This window comes from Channa argus, chromosome 2 (genome assembly GCF_033026475.1).
Source record: "Channa argus isolate prfri chromosome 2, Channa argus male v1.0, whole genome shotgun sequence".
NCBI lineage: Eukaryota > Metazoa > Chordata > Actinopteri > Anabantiformes > Channidae > Channa > Channa argus.
The window spans coordinates 1465739-1487113 of record NC_090198.1 but is presented as its reverse complement, the minus strand read 5'-3'; the positions used below and the strand labels follow the sequence as shown (position 1 = coordinate 1487113).

Genomic DNA, 21375 nt, shown 5'->3' with positions numbered 1-21375 from the left:
GTGTCTTCCCTGCAATTACTTTTCTCTTTGTTGTATTCTATTTCAACTTTGTTTTGAATTTACGTGCTCCACCTTAACGGAAGTCCAAAAAAGTAACAATGGTCATGAAATTACTTCAGTATAATTTATGGTTTGTATTCTTGCCCATTTTGCAAGACACCCTTTGCCCCAGTTTTCTGCTCTTTTTCTTACACACACACCAACATTAAAGTTGAACACCTGCGCTGCCTTGATCACCCATGTCTCCTCTGTCTCTTTATGAACAGTTTATTACTGAGCTTCTGCTCAGGCGTTTGTTAAAAAAGCAGTATTTCTATACATTTCTCCCCCCATCCATACCTTTCTTCAATCCATCTATGCATCTCTCTCTCTCTCTCCTTCCATCTGTTCTATCATCCAAAAACATGTGCAGATTCATTTCTCTATATCCCATCATCCTTCTTCTTTATGCCCAATTTTTGCCTTTTCTTCTTACTACCCGCCAGTTCAATTGAAACCAAGCAATATTCTGTTTTGAATGATTTCCTTCTTGATTTAAGATCAGCTAGTACTTCTGGATATTACTGTTTGTTAGGTGGACCCATGCATAGGCGGAGGCAAGAAGTTAGGATACTAAAGAGAATAAAAGGGTTTTAGATAACAAGAAAACAATGGACAAACTGAAAGTCACTCCATAAAGGAGGTCAAAAACCAGCACTAACAAAACCAAAGCAGAGAAACTAAACTCGAAAGTAGGGGAGAGAGTTGGGAAACTAAACAAGGTTGAGACCGAGTGGAAATAGGGAAACTAAAAATGAGCAAGAGAATAGAGCTAGAGAGGATGAACACAAGCAGGAAACATGAGAAGTGTGAAAAGAAAAACAAACAAAACCTCAGTCCAGAGCCAACTTGTAACAGTGAGGACAGGGGAGACACATGAGGAAAATGGCATCAAAGCAGCTGAAACTCTGACAACAATAGGCCAGGGAGTGTTTGGTGACTGAAGGCTTAAATAGAGTCCTTGATTAAGTGATGCAGAACAGGGCGGAGAACCTGGAGGGAAAATGAAACATTGGAATGGACCTGAGTGAGTGAGTGACAGAGCAGGCTTAGGGCTAGTGTATGAGGAAGAGGACGTCAGGGCAAAAACAAACACAACCTAGTGGACAAGAGGTGGGAGTCAGACTGAAGCTGCAAATTCGAGGCCTTGAGATTTGCTTGACTAACACTGATAGAAGACTTTGACTTAGCAAAGATGACTTGAAATGACTTGACAGTTATCATTAAATGTATATATTTTTCTAGATCTAGTGAAGTTCTGCTTTCAACACATTATTAGGTGATTATTAGAGTAGTGCAGGCAACCGCAACCTAGACTGATTAGTGATAGACCCTCACAGGGGTTTCTTCATCACATTACAAATATGGATAGCTAACTTATTCCATTTAAGACATAACCTCATATAACTGCATTCAATAAATAACAAATCATACATTTCCTGAAGTAAACTAGTTAGCCTGGTGAAAAGGTCACTCTCTTCCCTTTTTCAGTCGGCCCTGTATTCCTTAATATTAACTATGTTTTGTTATGTTATTTGCAATATAATTGTTGAGTTATTTGGATTAGTTCTGTTTTGATAAGTGCTATGTGTTTTTTTTTTTTTTTTCTTGTTCAAAGGAATTTCCGCTGTGTTTCTGTTGGGTGTTGTTTCTGCTATGAATGTAGAGTGGATCAGTAGTTAAATCAAGCAGAGTGGAGATAGGTTTGCATCATTACACCTTCTCAGCCCTGAGAGCCTGGGTGCTACCAAGCTGAAGGAGGATATGTAGAATGGATCTAAGGGAGGTTATATTTTATTAAAAAGGGTGCATTTACCCAAAATCCTTGTGTCTGTGTGTGATAAATTCCTGTATATTAGGAACAACAAATTAAAGAATTACACACAATGTATATATGACTTTATTTATTCAGAATTTCTATTTAAATACAAATCTAATGCAAGAAAAAGGCAGACTTGCTTTCCATATGTGGTATTAAACAAATTGTCAAACATACAAATTTTAAAAAAGTTAAATTTGACGCTATGCAATGATAATATTGTTGTTACTAGAATGTTGCTGGCAAGGTAAATATTACCTTATTTCAAAAGAAAACTTAGTTCTCTTTTTAGCTGAAAGAACATTTAAGATCATGCCAGATTAGAATCAGCACTTGGAACTACAGACAAAACATCAGCTACAGTACTTAGACTTTTGAATGTGGTACTGTAATACCAAATCAGATACAGGGAAACTTTAGATCAGCATTTATTATTGGAAATTATGAACCTCTAGAATAGAGTTTTATAGACTAAAATAACTGCAGCTATCAGTGCCTACAGTACGGTACAGATGGTGGTGTTTGCCAGTTAACATGAGCATGATTACAGACAAAAGAGAGCGTGTGCAGGATGTCGAGCCTTGTGGTGTAGACTTCTGTGAGAGGAATTACAGAGCACTGGGGTTTCTCAGTTCTTGTCACAGGGTTTCACTCAGTTTAATTGTCACTGCTTTCACCTCTGAGTACTCAGCCAGAGCATACTCACCACTGATTGGACAAAGACAGCACACATGGCCAGTTAGGGAATATACAGCAAACCGGTACAATTAAAAAATGTAAAATGTGTAGAAACGGTTATGATTCTTACAGTTCTCTTCCATTGCCTGACATCTTATACCCTCCAAAGGGGGCCTGGACATGAAGGGCATTATAGCAGTTTATCCTTGAAAAAAAGACAGACAGATCATCACTAATGTCTGGACATGATTATCTTTGCATAGAGATAAAGACAAAAAAAGTCTAACATTACTAACACCTCTACAAAATAAAGCTGGGCAATAAAAGTCATATGGATCATCTTGATCTCTCATGGGTTTTGACCAAACTAGAGGAAGAAAGACAGAAGACAGCAAAAGACAACAAAAATGATAAGATAAGACAACTCAGTTTTTGTGTTGGTTTTTTTGGATTTCTAAGATTAGTGCTGATCAACATAATATCAAATGAAGTATTAAGTGAATTTCCGCAACATGCACCTCCAAGGTGGCCATGATTTGTATTTGATTCCGTCATGGCGTTAGGAGGAAGTTCATAGTTTAACTTCTCATTCCCTTAACTTCTCAACTTTCTCATTTTTAGGGCAGCACAGTTGTGGAGTGGTTAGCGTTGCCTCTTCACAGTTAGAAGATTACGGGTTTGTGTTTCATGTTCTCATCGTGCTTTCGTGGGTTTCCTCCCAAAGTCCAAAGACAAGTATGTAATTTTAAATTGCCTGTATGTGTGAATGTGTGTGAGTGGTTGTTTGTCTATGTATGTCTCTATGTTGTCCCTGAGGCAGACTGGAAACCTGTTCAGTGTGGACCCTGCCTCTTGTTCTATGACAGTGGGGATAGCCTCCAGCCCCCCATGACCCTAAACAGGATAAACAGTTACAGATAATGGATGGGTATATATTTTTTAATTTTGAGGGTTTAATTTTAATGTTGTGGCTGATTGGTGTAAATGCCCAGTCCAGACATTTCTTTACAGTGTCAGTAATATGAACAGGGACATACCAGACTGTACCCGTCTCCAGGGATGCAGACACAGACAGGGCTCTGTCCATGCTTCTTGTGAAGATTGCTGACACCAGGCCATATTGTGAGCTGTTCGCTCTCTCTATGACCTCTTGCTGACTCTTAAAGCTGAGTATACACTGCACTGGACCAAAGATCTGAGAAGGGGAAAATCAGCGTTATCTAACACAGACAAATTATTTACTTTCACTATTGGTAAATCTCAAGCACAGTACAGATTAGCAACAACATTAACACCACCTGGTGGTGTTAATGTTGTTGCAAATAATGTTAATAATGTTTTTTGACCGTCACTAAAGTTACCTTTCAAGAAAAGTGAGTGTGTTCAGGTTTGTACAGTATGTAATGGACAGGATTCACATTTTGCTATTTAAATTATTGGAGTATATTGATTGATTGATCACAGCCACAGCAGAACAGAAATGCCACCAAGCTATAAGTTTACTCGTAAGCAAAGGAGGAAAGTCTATTTGTAGTTTGTCAATATTATACTGGATCTAATTGACAGGATAAACACACTATCATTATTTTAAGAATAATTATATGCTCTACACACTATTCTTAACATTTTTACCTGATGTAATCTAGTCTGTGTGTCACTGTGAAGAAAAGAAACACTCACATTTTCACTCACATGTAGGCACTGATAGCACATTTTCATGGTAATGCGGCTCCCGCACAAAGTAGCTGGATCATTATTGTTTACAGGTAATAAGATAAGTTGCTCAAGATAATAACATCTGCCAAATGACTACATGTGCATATGTACTAGGTAATATACAGTATGTACTGCATGTCATAAAATCTAATATTGAGTTAATTGATGTGAGATGACATATGTAACTGCTCAGACTGTCTCTCTGCACCATCTGTGGTGTAATTTAAGCAAATTTCCACTTGGTGTTACTTGACCTTCACATTGATACTAACCCCCCCCCCCCCCCCCCCCCCCCCCCCCGCCCGCCCCCCCCCCCCCCTTGTATGTGCCAGGTTCATTTGTAATGTGCTGAAACACGTTGTAACCTCTTCCTTGGCGATGCGCATATGATCTTTGACCCCAGAGAAGATGGTGGGTTGAATGAAGAGACTCTTTTCGCCCACAGCTGCTCCTCCATACTCCAGCCTGGCTCCCTCTTTCTTCCCACTTTCTATGAGATCCATAATCTTGTCAAACTGTTGATGGTCAATCTGGAGCCAGAATAAAGCAGACAAATGAAGAAGGGAACAATCTCAAATTGTGGAACATTTACTACATTGATTTTTTTTTTATACTACTGGACAAAGTGCTCTACAATGTTGCATCTCATTCACCCATTCACACATTAATGAGCAGAACTGCCATGCAAGGCCCTACCCTGATCCATCAGGAGCAATTTGGGGTTCAGTGTCTTGCACAAAGTTTGCTTGGACATGTGAACAGGGAGAGCTGGGAATCAAAGTGCTGACCATACAATGGTGGATGAGTGCTCTACCTCTTAACAGTCTCTCAGATCAAATGAGTGAAACAAAATAAAGTACATTTTCGAGTTGGTGGTATTAAGACACACACCGTTCAAATGCTACTTGTTAGTTAGTAGTTGATGATGCTGAGTGTGTGTTCCTACCTGTGGCCCATGTGATGTCTGGGGGTCTAATGGGTCTCCTATGACAATTCTCTTGGCATTTTCTATGCTGCAACGCACAAACTCTTCGTAAATACTTTCCTCCACAAACACACGTGATGCAGCTGTGCAGCACTGACCCTGGTTATAAAAAGCTCCTTTCTGGGTTTCTTCCACAGCCAGCTGCACTGCAGACACACATACAGAGTCACATGACCCTTTTACTATTACGTACCATGAGTCTGTCATCATAATTACATTCCAAGAGCTGATAGTGAGCTGATATTTCTACTATATTCTAACTTGTTATGTCTTTGTTGTAGTATCTACAATCACCATTTAAGCATATTCTGACTGCATGATAAAAATCAATATACTATATATTTTGATGTTGCATTTGAATATTCATAATGGGAGAAACAGAGTTCCAGGGCAGGTTTACTTACAGTCACAGTCAGCAAACACGATACAGGGGTTCTTTCCTCCCAACTCCAGAGTCACTCTCTTTAAATTACTTTTAGCTGCTGCTTCTTTTATCAGCTGGCCTACCTGCATTGAGAGCACATGGCAATTAACAATAATGCTAAGAATAAAACCTCTTATGTTAAGTATAGTTTTTATTAGCAATAGGGCTTTTGTAGTGTTTAGTTTTATAGTGTTCCAGGCAAAGAATCCAGGATGTCCCTGGTCTCTGCCTCTGTCCCTGTCATCCCCCCTCCAGCCACCAGAGGTCTCTGTCACATTCCTTTTACTTGGTCACATTGTCTCTTGATATCACTCGATCACCATCTACTCCACCTACAGCTACACACACCATTTCAATGTTGAACTCCTCAGCATATACTCTTGTCTGTTTGACTTAGCGTTTAACTAACAGACTTCTTCTAGTTCAATGCCCTTTATACCCATGGAAATATTATCTATTTTATGATCTATTGCTTTTTTCAGTTTACTTTATAAACTCCTCATGTTGGACCATCATACAGTGACAGTTTCGTAACAGCTCTGTAATTTTAAGAATAAAACACTGATACAACAATTGAGAAAATGTCCAGAGAGCTGGAAAATAACGTGACGACAGACAGAATTAAAGAGCCACAGAATTCTTTTAACAAGAACATGCTTCTCTTGGAGCATTAGTTTGTTCTTTGCACATGTGGCTACCTTCCTTCAGAAGGAGAGTAGAACATAAAGTGGCTTCAGTCCATCAATCATATTAATGTCTGAATCAGCAGGGACCACTCTGTCCCAGTTCTCATGCATTAACACCAAGAATTGGCTTGGTGCTGGCACACAGAGAAGAAGGGGGAGGCAATGCCAAGTTCAAGTTCAGTTTGATGGACTTTTACATGACAGAGGATGTATGACACTGCATTCAATGATCCCCATTCGAAGACACATTTGACCATTAATTCAGCAGCTTTATACGAAAAAAAAAAAAAGATTACTCCAGGGGTTTTCACTTCAGCTGTGTGTGCTTCTGTCCATTGAATGCAGATCTCTGTACTCAGGCCAAACTCACAACACACCAAATAATAAAATTACTGCATACTGGCTCACTTTGAATACTGCTAATAGGTCAAATACGTCTTTTATATAAGGCCATGGAAGGAAGGACTGACACTATGTCTGAGACTGGTTTAGTGATTCCTGTCTCACTAGTGATTTGTTTTCATCGACTAAAAAGCCTTCAGAAAAGTGAAAAAGTAATGTGATTGTAACCTGTAACACAACTCTGTAGTGGAGTAAAAATTGTAGATATTTGCTCTTAGAGGTAGTTGAATAAAAGTCAATGAAGCCATAAGTAAATCTACTTAAGTAAAGTACAGATACATGAAAAATTTACAGTAACGTACAGTAATAAAGTACTTTGTTATTTTCTCCACTGTGCACTTGGCAGAGAACAAGAGCATGACATGGTTTTCAAACTATTGTTACTCAATTGTTGATACGAAAACATCTTCATAATTGCATATGTAGAACAGTGAAATAACATTTTTTCTAGCAAGCTTAGTTATTGGACTTCAGTATTTCCGATACCCTGCCTATGGCTGTGTTCCTGAGCCAGCTTCACAGGCTTCCTCAACCTTGTATGTCCTGGTAGATGTATCTAAAAAGGAAACAAGATCCTGTAGACCCCCATAGCCCAAACCCTGTCTTAGTACTTTCAGAGTTGTTGGACTATCTCAGACTGACCTGAGCCTGAATATAATTACTTTACAATAGTTCCAGGAATAAAGGTTCCTGCTCAGGGCTTAGTACTTTTAGATGGTTTAGAATTTTCAAAGCAGAGTATGTAGCTCTGTGCATCACTAATTGGTCAGACAAACACCATGGTTATGTACTGAATTGTCTTAATAAATTAAATATTTTGTTGTCATTGTGCTAAACCTAGCGCTGCACCACTCAAATGGTAGCTGAATATTATGTGAGTATGTGAGATTGCTCTGTAAGAATGATGATACACTCACAAACCTCTGTAGAGCCAGTGAAGGCCACTTTGTCGATTTCCATGTGGCTGGCGATGGCTGCTCCTGCTGTGGGACCAAACCCTGGAATGATGTTAACAACTCCAGGAGGGAAGCCCGCCTGAAAGGACAGCCCAGACAGGATGTCAGTGCGGGGGAAAAATAAATGAGTCAAAGTAATATCCCAGAGTGGAAAACAAATAATCTGACCTCATATCAGCCTTCATCACATATACACCAATCAGTCACAAAAATGTAAGCACCTGGTGGTTTTAATGCTGTGGTGGACAAGGATCAGCAAAGGGAACAGTCTGTGGTCAGACAGGCCTTTTTGAAGTGTTAAATGTTCTGCACTTGTATAGTGCTTTTCTACCTGCTGGCACTCAAAGTGCTTTACACTGCTTCGTATTCACCCATTTGCACTCACAAGCTAATGGGGGAGCAAGTAAGCTGGGGTTCAGTGTCTTGAGGAGCTGGGGATTAAACCAGCAACTGTGAGATTGGTGGACAACAGCTCTACATTCCTGCGCCACAGTCACGAGCATCAACTGTCTAAAAATGTTTCTCTGGGTAAAGTTGGGGATTTTATCTTTAAATCCTTAAGTTAAATTATTCAGAGAATCTGGAGAAATGCCTGCACACAGTGGACAAGGCCAACAATTTGTATTGATTGGTTGTGATCATCAGGCCTCAGGCAGCACTACATTAAAAGCAGACATGATATTGTACTGGAAATCAGTACATGGACTCAGGAACAGACCCCTTCAAAAAAACTAAAAAAAAAAAACACTATCAGTGAACACACTTTGCAACTGCTCCTACAAGTTCAAGGTAAAACTCTACCATGTACTAAAACACAAACCTATTTAAACATGATCCAAAAATAGAGTTGCCTTCTCTGAGCTCATTTAAGAAGCTCATTGTACTGTTTTAAATTAAATATACATTTAAAAGATGTGTTGAAATAAATCTGATAATTTTGCACGACAACATTTGCTCTATTCAGACGTAAGAAGTGATAGTTTGCTAGAGAGTTGCAAGCTTTACTGTTTTTTAAGAAAAAAGATCAGGAAGAGGACATAAACAAAGAAAATACACTTTACAGTTTATTTAAATTGCTTATAACCCTTTCTTAAATTACGATTATAACTAGTGAACCTTTGGAAGACCCCTTAACCACACTTTGGAACTCCTGAATGGGTTCCCTGCTGGGAACATAAGAAGCACACCGGTCTAATTACAGCTTGAGTCAACTTCCCTGTGCATACTAAAACTAACATCAGACCTCTTTGATGAGTGATCCCAGGTGGAGGGCCGAGAGAGGAGTCTGTTCAGCTGGCTTGATGACCACAGTGTTTCCACAGCTCAGGGCCGGTGCTATCTTCCACATAAACATCAGCAGAGGAAAATTCCACTAGCATAGATATGAGAGCAGATGTTAGGAGACTGACTTTAATACATATTGCAAAAGTCAACTTAAACAAATGGCATATCCAAGTTTTACTAAAGGCTAAAACAAATCCATTAGACTGATAAGAAGCAATTTTACAATGTGTTTCTTTTAACCAAAACACTATTAAATACCTAATATTATTTTATGTAATATACTGATTTCTTGAATTCCCTCTGAGAATAAAGTCACGACATGTAAAACTTTTCTTTTATGTGCCCCACCCACAGCAACCGCAAGATCACATTCTCTAAAGGCAATGTTAAGCAATTTCAAAATATTAATGTTTCAAAAGGCTTTTAAGGTTTGCTGTAATTAGCATTTTGAATATTTTGTACTTTTTGAGCTTTTTCAGGTTTTCAGAACTGAGGACAGGCCACACTAAACACATGTAGGTATAAACCTTTTTGTGGACCAAGGGGGAGGTTACTATGTGTAACCAATAGTCACACAGACTCACAAACGAGCTGATGTGTACATCTCAAACATCTCAACAAGACATTGTGTAGACCTTCCCATCGAATAAACTGATCTGTTGATCTAAATTGATGTCAGAAGGCAGGTTTAAAATGGAAGTCTTGGGACATTTCCTGTATAGACCAACTGTAACAAGGCAACACGATTTCCCTATGGGAAATAAAGGAGCGTCCACCAGATGAGGTTGGAAATAATTTGCAGTTTTTAAGTCTGACATTCCACCTAGTGGACACACACAGCAACGGTATAAAGGATGCAAATATCTCTTTTTCCACCACATTTCCACCTTTATGCTTCATTGATGATGCTAGGCTGGCATTTATTATTTATTATCTTTTGTCTTGTGCTCTGTCTCTGACAGTGTGTCTATGTCTCGTCAGTCATCAAAACTTTGTTCCAGTCATCTGAAGTCCACATCTTGGCCAACTGCAACCTGTTCTTCTGATTTGCCAACCTTAGTAAGGGATTTTTCTTGACAACTCTGTCTATGAGGGCACTTGACCTGAGTCTCCTACATACAGTGTCTATACACACAGGTTTCTCTCTGATTTTATTTCCCAATGCAGCCAATTAAGGAGCAGTGAGGCATCTGTTTTTTTAAGGAGGACTCTCATAAGTACATTTACATTTACATTTAGTCATTTAGCAGACGCTTTTATCCAAAGCGACTTACAAGTGAGGTACAAGGCAGCAAAAATCTAAGTCAAGGAGAAAACATTAAAGTAAAGTCCTATCAGAAAAGTGTTCAAAGGTCACGAGACCTTTTTCTTGCAAGTGTGAGAAACAGGAGAAAGGAATTATTATTATTATTATTATTTTATGTGCATAGGAAGATGTGGAAGAGTTCTGTTTTCAGCAGTTTTTTTGGAATACTGGGAGAGAGTCTGCTGAGCGTGCAGTGTTTGGTAGCTCGTTCCACCATTGTGGGATCATTGCGCTAAAAAGTTTTGCTTGGTGTCTTCTGTGCAGTGCTGGGACCACCAGACGTCGTTAGTTGGTAGACCGCAGCGGGCGGGAAGGATTGTAGACTTGAATGAGTGAGTTGAGGTAAGCAGGAGCTGTTGAGTTAACAACCCTGTGAGCAAGAGACAGAGCTTTGAACCTGATGCGAGCAGCTACAGGAAGCCAGTGTAGAGATCTAAAAAGTGGTGTGACATGGGTCTTTTTTGGCTGATTAAAAATGAGGCGAGCTGCTGCATTTTGGATCATTTGCAAGGGTTTGATTGTGGATATCGGTAACAAAGCGTTGCAGTAATCAAGACGAGATATGACCAGCATCTGTACAATGAGTTGGGTTGTATATTCCGTGATGTATGGTCTGATCTTCCCGATGTTGTAGAGAGCAAATCTGCTGCCCTAGAGACTGAGGAGATGTGGTCCTTAAAGCTCAGTTGGTCGTCGATTATGACCCTGAGATTTTTGGCCGATTTATTGGGGACAATCACTGTAGATCCAATGTTGATGCTGATGTTGTGTTGAAGGCTGGGAAGACAAGGACTTCGGTCTTGGAGAGGTTGAGTTGAAGATGTCTCTCACTTATCCAGGCTGAGATGTCTGAGAGACAGGCAGAAATGCGTGATGAGACAGTGATGAGAGTCGTCTGGTTGAAAGGACAGGAAGAGCTGTGTGTCATCAGCGTAGCAGTGATAGGAAAGACCATGTGAGTGAGTGATGGCACCTAGGGATGAAGTATAGATAGAAAAAAGAAGAGCACCAAGAACTGAGCCCTGCGGCACACTGGTATAGGCTATGAGAGTGAGAAAGATGCCCCCGTGAGGATACCTTGAAGGTTCGTCCCGATAGGTAAGAACGAAGCCAGTGTAGATCTGATCCAGAGATGTTATAGTTGGTTCTTGTCTCTTTGGGTAGATGTGCTGTTGGGCCTTCCATGGTTTTTTATCCTGACTGGATCTAGTTGCAGCATGTTTCTGGAGACTATAGTTTACACTTTTTAAATAAATGTTTAATTTCTTGGCTATATCTCATAGAGACTTCCTTTCTCAAGACAAGTGCAGGCTGACGAGTTTCTATGAAAGTGTCTGGATGGGGTATGGACTGATGGATGAACGCATTCCTGCAACAATACTCATATGAATTAGAGTACTGAGAAGAGTTGTAACAACACTGAGGGTGACAGCTGACACTAATCTGACACCATTGACTAAATCAGGTTGTGGATTTACAGACCTTATGATGGTTATAGTTGGTGGTTACAGTTCATTGATGGTGTTGGTGGCTTTATGAGATTTAGCCACAAGTATGAAAAAATCATCAGCCTTACTCCTAAACATGAGAACTGCATTGATGCGAGTACATGTAATAAACAATGCTCTACTACCTGGGATGTATGTTGTATCATGACAGCAGCAGAAATAAGAGATTAAATATTTTTGACAGTATTATAAGTAATCAAGTATAAGTATAGGCATAAAAAAATTTGTTGTTTGTTTGTTTTTTTTGTTTTTGGCCCCTACTTGCATCCACAGTAATATTGCTATTCTACTGAAATGAGGTAATCGATACAAAGGGCCAGAATTTCCTTCCTAGGGGGCCCAAGGTTTTCTGGCCATATGTACTGTAATTAGCAGGAGAGTGCAGTGCAGACCCAGAATATACTGAAGAGATTACATATCCAATCAGGCCTCGGAGCCTCTTGGGAAGGAAACTGTGCCCATAGCTCAGATTAGCAGTGTGAAGTAGATGGATTGATTGATGTGACACGTTACCATATTTACACAATCCTAGTCTTGGCTTTAAGACGTATTACACCCAAATACTACAATATATTATGTGCACACGGAGGATAAAAGTCTTTTCAAATGACCCGATGTTTCTATTAAAGGATATCATGTAAGCAGTAGCTTACTCTATGTTTCCTGACTCAGATGCAATTATCACTGCAGTGGCCTCTAATGGAAATAATAGCTACATAAGAGGCAACATGCACAGATGCACACACAGCATCACTACTTTTCTTTTTTCCAGCTTTGAAATTCACTTCATCGCTTGGATGTAGTCTGGAGAAAATATACAAGATAATAAAAGAAACTCTAAATCATCAGGTGAAAAAATGTATTTTTCAGTTGCTCGTTTCCATGTTTGAAATGAGTGGATAAATAATTGGGAACTCAAACCCAAATTAGACAACAATATATGTGAGCGGTGCAAGTTTCTTGTTTAGGCATTATTAATTTTTACTAGTTTGGAAACCCTCAGCTCCATTAAAGGACCTTGGGATCACAAGTCAGGAGAAAGGTTTTCCTGTTTTCTTCTGACAATGATTCATGCAGAGTGTGTGTGCGCCAGCAGTACTTTCAGTAATTACATGTTCTTCAGTATAAATTTCACTTTTATGATATAATCTCCCATGTCGAACAACAGCTGTTTTGTTCTTTTGTTGCCAAAGCAACATTAGAGGTTATGCTCAAAGATAAAAACTGAATGGCTGTATTCTGCAATGATTTGGAAATCATACTCATGTCTGTTTGGATCTATGACAAAGTGCAACACAATACAGTGAAAGACCAAAAACTGCCCCACCCTGAATCTAATGAAATTATTATCAAAAGAAAAAATTCACATATTCCAATGTGTGAAAGTAAATCCATGCAGCACAGGGCTAGGGTTGTGTCTTCCTGTAAGAATAGCCCTAAAGGGATTAGCTGAGACAAGGTCATGTTTAGGGAGAGCAAGATTAAGATAAGGTTTCTGGTACACTTAGCAGGCTTTCGTTTCATCCTCACATCCAGACTGGGGTTTTATATTGAGTGCAGTTTCCCTCACATGCACTACGCTTTTATGATCACTACTTTTCTGGAAAGTTATGCTCAGGCTTCAGAGTTTTTAATTAAAGCAAAAATATAGTTCCAGGAAAATCAGAGTGCAATCATATAAATATTGTGTAAATGACTTACTGTAGCCTTTAGGGTCCAATTAGAGGCAGGTTACGGAAGTACAGTGTGTGTTATTGAAGTTCTAGATAAAATAGTATGTAAATTAATGTGTCTGTTCCAATGCTACGATTCACCAGGCAGGAGAAAGCTAAAAACAAAGTCCACTGTTTCTCATTGTCTTCAAAAATTAACACAACAGTTAAAAATGAGTCACATGTTTTTGTTACCCAACTCTTTTTTTCAGTTGACTCTGTGGTTAGGTTTTGGCTGTGTTTAGGCAAAGTACATGTACTTGTTTATCTTGTCGGCCACAAGATTAACACTGGTGGTTTTAATAAAGTCATTATATACTCGAATAACAAGTCAAGTACCACTTAAGTTTACTTGCACTAAGCAGATTCTCTACATTATCTTCAAGTAGAAAAGTAAAAGTGCTCCACTAAGAAAATGCTGTATTTTAAACAATAGTTGTTATGTAATTATGATAAACCGTACAGTAATTAAAGAAACAATAGGTCAAAGGTCGCTGTTGGTAAAGGTGTGGCTGATTTTAACCACCTTTAGTGCTGACAGATGATTAATCCATAAAGACACATCAGCATTCACAAGTTCAGAAAATCTTTACAAAAACATTTAGTATTTTCTTATCATCCATCAGATGCTGTTAATGCTGTCAAGTTAAGACTGAAGTCGTACATTTGTCAGATTTTTTCCACACATTTCCATCTGAAGTTTAATCATTCCAAATAATTCTATTAATATTCCATATCTGCCTGAGCCAAAACTTCTAATATTACTGCTGCAGCTTGCTTCAAATTTGATCATGGTGAGGCAGATTTATTTAGCATTGGATGAGTACAGCAAAAAACATTTTCTGGGTCCCATGGTGTCATGTGACCATGATTGTGCCAAAATTGTCACACATCCCAGCTCTGTTCCTGGGGGCTTAGATCTATCTCTATACAGTCTACACAATGTAATAAAGACATGCACGTGTACACACACACACACACACACACAGTTAACAAAGTTGCTAATAGTAAATCAACTTGTGGGATTTTGTGTGTTTGTAGACAGAAAATCTTTTCACATCAAGCCAAGTAAGAATTCCTATTATACTGCACGGTATTGGTAATAAATTCAAACCAAATATAGCCTGGACTTACAGGAATGATGGCTCCACACACACCGACAGGCTCGTGTTTAGTAAAACACACAAAGTTTTCATCTGGAAAACAGAAAGAGAAGTTTGATCTTTTTAGAGGTAGAAATATTTTAGAATGTCAAGTCAACACTCCCTGTCTATGAGTTAGCAAACATGTCAAAAAGGGCTCAGCAGACGACTGGTCAAACCTGGCCTTCCATTCTGCAACGTGACCTTCTCCAGTTTCTAGTGTGAAAGATCCCAGACTGGGAAACTTCACCTACAACTGGCCTATCTTTTCTCACTTTATCTTCATCACTCAGTGAGAGCATGTTCAACTGCACTTTCCTGTGAGCAAACCACTCGGCTACTAGTTTAACACACCATTCAGACGGGCAGTTTCAGACGTACACTAGCACACACTGACTCAGGCCCTGTCCTTTATTAGAGCAGTGTAAACAGCAAATTACACCGAGCTTCAGCCTAAAATGTCGCTGAAGGTTTTACTTCCGAGGACATGACACCTGCTGAGAAGAGAAGCATTCTGGATTTATACTCAAAATACACTAGAACATAGATAAATAGACAGATAGACAACGGGAAATTCAGAAGCATTACATAGATTTGGGGTATTTTTTATTTATATTTATAATAAGTACAAGTGTTTTATTATTTTCTTATTGATGATACTAAAGGGAAGCTTTTAGACCCACAACTACTGCATATCATTAACCCGCGTGCCTGCAGAAGCTCACAGACGAGTTTGTGCATGTTTATTAATAAACTGAATATCTAATGGTCCTGAGTGCACTGGAATTTTGTATATTCAGTATTCTGTATTTTCCAGCTCCAGTTGGGTTCTTTTTATACCCCCATCTTAATAGGTGCCCTGTCCAGGGTGGACCCCACCTCTCACCCTATGACAGCTGGGATGGGCTACAGCTCCCTGTGACCCTACACAGATAATGGATATTTATTTTACTGGGAGTTTGCCATCACAGTGATTTCTGCATCACTACTCTGCCCTAACTTGACTATCATCATCTGACATTTTCTAGTGCTGATGTTCAGTTGCTAATATGAAATAAACACATTTTTGTAAACTAAACTAAACTAAACTAAACTCACTGATACCATAGTATTGTTGTTGTTCTTTGAGGGTGAGATGTCTAGTTTTGCCTAGTAAGCAAACCTGCACAGTGTGGCTGGGCTGCCCCCAAAGGCTATAAACATTTAGATGTAAAATAGAAACTAAAATCAGTTGAACAGACATTTCTTGTGTCTGCAGTCTTAGTGATTCAGCTACTGCTCACATGACAAATATGATAAGAACAATGGGCTTCGTTTACCAAGATCGCATTTCTTCCTAAAACCTACTTACACATTCTGACGTTCAGCAATGTTTTCTTATAAGAACAAATAGGCTGTTTGTGAAAACACCCCCTACTCACCGATCGCCTACTTCCTATAAATTGTACACTAAGAATCTCAATGAATAGTGAGCAGTCGATTGACACATTGTGAGTTTGTTAGTAGAAAGTAGTGTATATGTCATGTATACTACCTTTAGTGTTGCCATATATATACCTATATAGATATAGATAGATAGATAATAGTGCTCCATGCAACTTTTTGTGTGTGCATGTGCCTGTGTGCGTAGTGACACATCTCTACTGTCTTTACATTTTGAGTAGCTGGTGTTGACTTCCTTCCAGGTTTTTTGTGTAACAGGTCTGCCTGTGCACAAGGCCCCGCAGTCTCATGCCCTTTTTAGGGGTTTACCTAAATAGTACCAACTAGAACATGCTTCCAACTTATGAGGACAATTGCATTTATAATCGATGAAAGACAGGTGAGATGTGTGTAGTTGTGCCAATAACGGTCTGGTGGAGCCTAGTAATCCAGATACTTTTACACTCTCAGAAATAAGGGCACAGTATGAGTCCAGTTCTGTCCCCCAAAGTACAGTTTACAGAGTACTAATGTTCCTCCTAGGTCTAATTGTTGGACCTCAAGGTAACTTTTTGTACCTTTGAGGACCAAAAACCTACATTTTGTTCCTACACAGTAAAAGTACATAGATGTACCATTTATGCAGCTAAGGTACAATTTCAGGACACTGTCTGTTTTTCAGTAGATTTGTGGTTATGAAAATTATCAATTCAAAATCACAATTATCACTGAGTAAGTTAAATGAAAAGCAATGACATATATGCACTCAAGTGGCAACGTGCTGAATGATGAGTACTGCTAGTGTGAAGGGTACAAATGTGACATACCAGGGTGTGCAGCCTCAGTGACATACAATACCGTCACTTATTTTCTAAGAGTGTAGTTTTATTTGCCAAGGTTTCCACTGTCTCAATCATTATGAATAAGAACACTGACAGTCTGTAATAAGAACACAAAAAACTCTTATGCTTTTTGTAGTTCTACTGCTACACTCGAGGTGGTAAACACATGCCAGGTACATTCTCTCAGCTTTCCTACATATACATTGCATAAGTCAGTAAATTTTTGTTTAGCTAGTTCAGAATTAATTAGAAAGTTTCGACCATTATTAAAGTTTCTCCTACATAACTATGGTAACTTCAGCTCTTCCCATTACGTATGCTTGCAAAAATCCACATGTCAGTTTGTAATGTAGGCTATAATTGTGCATTTTTCATATCAAACCACAAGTCAAACTATGTCTCATTGTGATGCTGTGTAGTGTGATTTCTCTGGCTGCTGGTTTGGGAGGCGGTGAGCCAACACTAATCCTCTGTTGCACCTCACTGATTACTATCTCAGCCTCTTCCTCTTCCTTTTGTCCTGCCATGCCCTTCATCTCTCTGCTCCGTATTAGGATCTAATCGGGAGGAAAAGTCCAGCATGTTTTGTCTATCTGCTGTCCTGCGGAGGCAGAGAAGATGCAAAGTAGGATCTGACAAGAGGAGGAAGAATTAAGGGGGCTGAATGAAATACCACCCACAGCCGAGGACAATTCTGGGGGAGGCCAAGTCACTTGCTTGATACTAATTACCTTGTGTCCCAACGGTTCACTGTTTATGAAGTCCCCTGAGGGGTCATGTGCAAAACATTCCCCCATGTTAATGGTGCACTCTGGTAACTCATCTTCCACTACTATTTATTATGGCCACAATTCTTTTCAAATGTACAAATGTCCATTATTTTGTATTGAGCTAATAAAAATCTTGTTTTTACTCTAGTTTCCAGTCCACACAAACTGAGTGCACAACATGGTGTGTCTGTATATTAATCAATTCATATTTAAACCAACCACATGAGGATTTAAATTAAACTCTCCCACACAAACACACAACTGGGAATCTAAAGAATCTAGGTTTAGATTTAGGTTCGGTGAGACGTCTTTTCACATCTTCATGTGAAAAACACACGACAAAATCCGACTGGTCAAACCTTACAGATACCACACGTGACCTGTGTTTTCCGACCATGATGCTTTTGTTTGTCGAGTTCCTGATGAATGATACTCACCTACAGGCAGACTCTTGCCATGGATCTTGTCTGCCCAGCCTGCGTAGTAATGCATGGTTTTGATGCAGCCATCCAGGTCAATGAAAAAGGACTGCAGAAAGGGCTTCCCTGTGTCCAGAGTCTCCAGGGTCTAAGGAAATAGAAAAGGTCACTTTTAAAAATGGTTTCTTCACCTTATGCATGCTAAGTTGAAATTATAGCAATGTAATGATGTGTAAGTGGAAATGATGAGTGATGTTAGCGGGGACCCTGACAGCCATTATTATTAGAAACAAACTTAAAGCTTAGTTTTTTTTTATTTCAGTTTGACCCACAAATTATTAAAACAATCTGTGTTGCTCAGATTTCATTGGAAAAATGTGGTACAGATCTGAGCAGTAGATAGGGAAGGTTGAACAAAAATAGAAGCAAATTTGTAATGAATCCCAGTAATTCTTCAACAAATATCTAGAATCCCTGGCTGTGTCCTGGCCTCATGTAACGTGCAGGTCAACCATGAATTTACTGCTGGACATCTAAACTGTTTGATTTCTCATCATACAAACCACACCAGGAATTTATATTATAATAATGCTACGTTATAACAACAACAACTATACCACAACTAGTACTACTACTACTATTAATAATAATAATAATGAATTAATCTAGGGCCTAACAAAGGCAGTGAGTTAAGGCTCAAATTGCTGGAAGGATATTTTCTCTGTGGAGTCAAGAGATACAGTATTTGAAAAATACATGGTAATAAGCCAAGCATGTAAAACTGAGTGTCTAAATCATTTTGTCGACACATAATAATGATTATGTTTGAATGTGTAAGTGTACCCAGCTCCTTTCCATCATAAAGTAGTGTGTACTGTATGTTGCCTTTACTGGACTTGTTTTATTGTAGTGTGCAAATAAGAACAAGGCTGTGAAGCACTAGCAGATACTGGGACCTTAGTGTAATTAGTCATGCACACTACCACTGCAGAGCATGTTTGCAATTAGCAGTCACATGCAATCTGGTGTTGTTACAGTACTTCACCCACATCCGTATGGGTTCATTTAAAAATCGAAGTCTAAATCAAAGCTGGCAGTTAAACAGAGTGAAAAGACGGAGCAACAGTATGTTTGATTCAAAACAATATGTGAAAGAAATTAACATCCAACGATCATTACACACACACACACACACACACACACACACACACACACAAAGTAAGACTGGGGTGGGGGCAAAGTGTCATGATGTCAGGCCACATTAGGCCAATAGCTGATAGGAGTGTTTGCGTCTTCTTAACCACTTCAGTAAAGCTGAGGTCCATCTTTCGGTTTAGTGTCTGCCACACATCAAATTAAAGGAAAATAAAAGGTTCATTTAACCTCAGCAGTGATGGAAAAATGTACTTTTTATTCCACTTCACAGCCAACGTTACTTGGCAGACTAAGATTTAAAAATCGGCCATAAACATGAATATAATGAGTTCGTACACAGTAAAATAAATTACCCGAAACTCAAAAAACAAAATGAATCACTGACAGGTGCTATTGTGCTGCGCAACGACCACTAATACTTTCCATATCCACAGTACTTAATGTTTCCTCGTTTCCTGCTATTTATTCATCTCAGTATGATTATAAACAGTCTGCTGTGTATCATAGTGATCATATATTAATATGTGGTGCTTCAGGTTTGGCAAGTTCCGTTTTGGTCGGAGCTGGTGTTTTCTACTGAGTAGCGATGAGTACAGTCCGAACAAAGTAGAAGCTGTCTGTAAAAACCAGTAAACTGCTGCAGCCTCCCATAATTAAAGTAGTGGAAAGGAGCCCACCGCTAAGAGGAGCCGGTCTCTCTCCATCAGCTCGGCCAGTTTGCGCAGCAGCCTGCCACGGCTGGACGCGTCCATTCGCCTCCACGGAGAGCCTCGGCGCTGGGCCGCCTTGGCTGCGTCCACCGCTTTGTCCACATCCTCCTAGCAAGAAACAATAAGCACCTTACGCGGGCTCTGAACCCTCATTTAAGAACGACACTGGACCTCAACGAAACGCGTGTCGAAACATTTGGGGTCACGGTTTTCAGTTCTTCAGTATGTGAGCAAGGCGAGGTGCAAGAGCGAGGCCAGCTTATCTTTAGACGTGGTTAGTTAAAGACACTGACTGACTATATAACCACTGTTCTTAAAAGCTGTAATTTGCTGACAACATGGTCTGGTGGTTCTAATATTGTGGTGGACAGGGGTCACATAACGAGCCCTGATGTGTTCAGACACCTGCTGATTATAGCAGACATTAAATTGTTTCCTGCTGACCCCAGATATATAGATTATCAATGATATCAATCCCCACTACAAACATAATACACAGAAAAGTCTGAAATGAACAAATATTTAAATTAAGTTTGTCAAAGAACAAGGAAAAACTACTGTATTTAGAGATGAAACAACAAGGTAGTGAACAAGATTTAACATTTAATGATTAGGTTTAAGTCATTTGGTGTATTGAATACTGTTTTTCTGCCTCTATCATACTTGAAAATATGTGGGGCTGATTCTTACTTTGTCCGCTTCCTCCACATCACAGATTTTGACACCTGTGGCTGGGTTGAAGGTTGGAAATGTCCGTCCTCTGATGGATGTGTGCCATTCATTGTTGATAAAAATCTGTGGAAAAGGGGTTGCAACGCCTTTGGTTTTGGCTTAATCTGAGCCCTAAACAGTCATATCACCAAAACTGAAATGCTATCACATGTCACTTGGGAACCCTGCCTGCAGCAGCTGAGCTTGCTCTCTGTTTAGAGCGCCTTACCTTGGTGTGTCTGATCTCCTTCACTTTGACAGGCTGAGGTAAGGGCAAAGCTGGGATTCCTTCGGCCACTCCGTTCTCTGTTGTGCCATTCTGTGCCATTCTAGGTCAGCAGTATAGTCCAGAGCCAGTCTGTGTGCTCCGTCTACTCAACACCGTCAAACCATCCACTGGCTTTTTATAAGAATGTGGAGTTCCTCCCTCCTCACACAGCAGTCGTGAAGAGCCCAACTCCGCCCCTATCAAAAATCAAGGGCCCTTATCTGAAAAGAATCTTGTTTAGTCAGCATCTTTGAAACTGCAACATGGATCATTTCATCTGGGAATAGTGTGGAAGTTGGAGGACGTGTGGCACCACTACTGTACATGTAGGTTTACTTGCTGTTGCCTTTTCACTACATATACATTAAACAGGACTCTCATGTCCATCATGATGATGGTGAGTAAATGCAGTGCATTCGTA

At 39.5% G+C, this 21375-nt stretch overlaps 1 protein-coding gene and 1 pseudogene across 4 annotated transcripts; both read right to left on the bottom strand.

Annotated features, from left to right (window-relative positions):
• Positions 1-1949: 1949 nt before the first annotated feature.
• aldh1a3 (aldehyde dehydrogenase 1 family, member A3) lies at positions 1950-21148 on the bottom strand. 4 transcript variants are annotated; one of them, XM_067493971.1, is made up of 13 exons: positions 20916-21142; positions 20666-20770; positions 19943-20083; positions 18129-18258; positions 14650-14711; positions 8949-9077; positions 7671-7784; positions 5642-5744; positions 5199-5383; positions 4618-4782; positions 3574-3731; positions 2667-2741; positions 1953-2566 (listed from the first exon to the last, which is right to left on the bottom strand). In XM_067493971.1, exons 1-13 carry the CDS (start codon positions 21012-21014, stop codon positions 2497-2499), a joined length of 1536 nt encoding a protein of 511 aa, XP_067350072.1. In that variant the 5' UTR covers positions 21015-21142; the 3' UTR covers positions 1953-2496. The 4 variants fall into 4 exon arrangements, with proteins under 4 accessions (XP_067350099.1, XP_067350089.1, XP_067350072.1 ...); XM_067493998.1 differs by lacking the exon at positions 19943-20083 and having other exon boundaries at positions 1950-2566; positions 20916-21148; XM_067493988.1 differs by lacking the exon at positions 8949-9077 and having other exon boundaries at positions 1952-2566; positions 20916-21145.
• Positions 9086-11480, bottom strand: LOC137108269 (uncharacterized; annotated as a pseudogene).
• Positions 21149-21375: the final 227 nt, after the last annotated feature.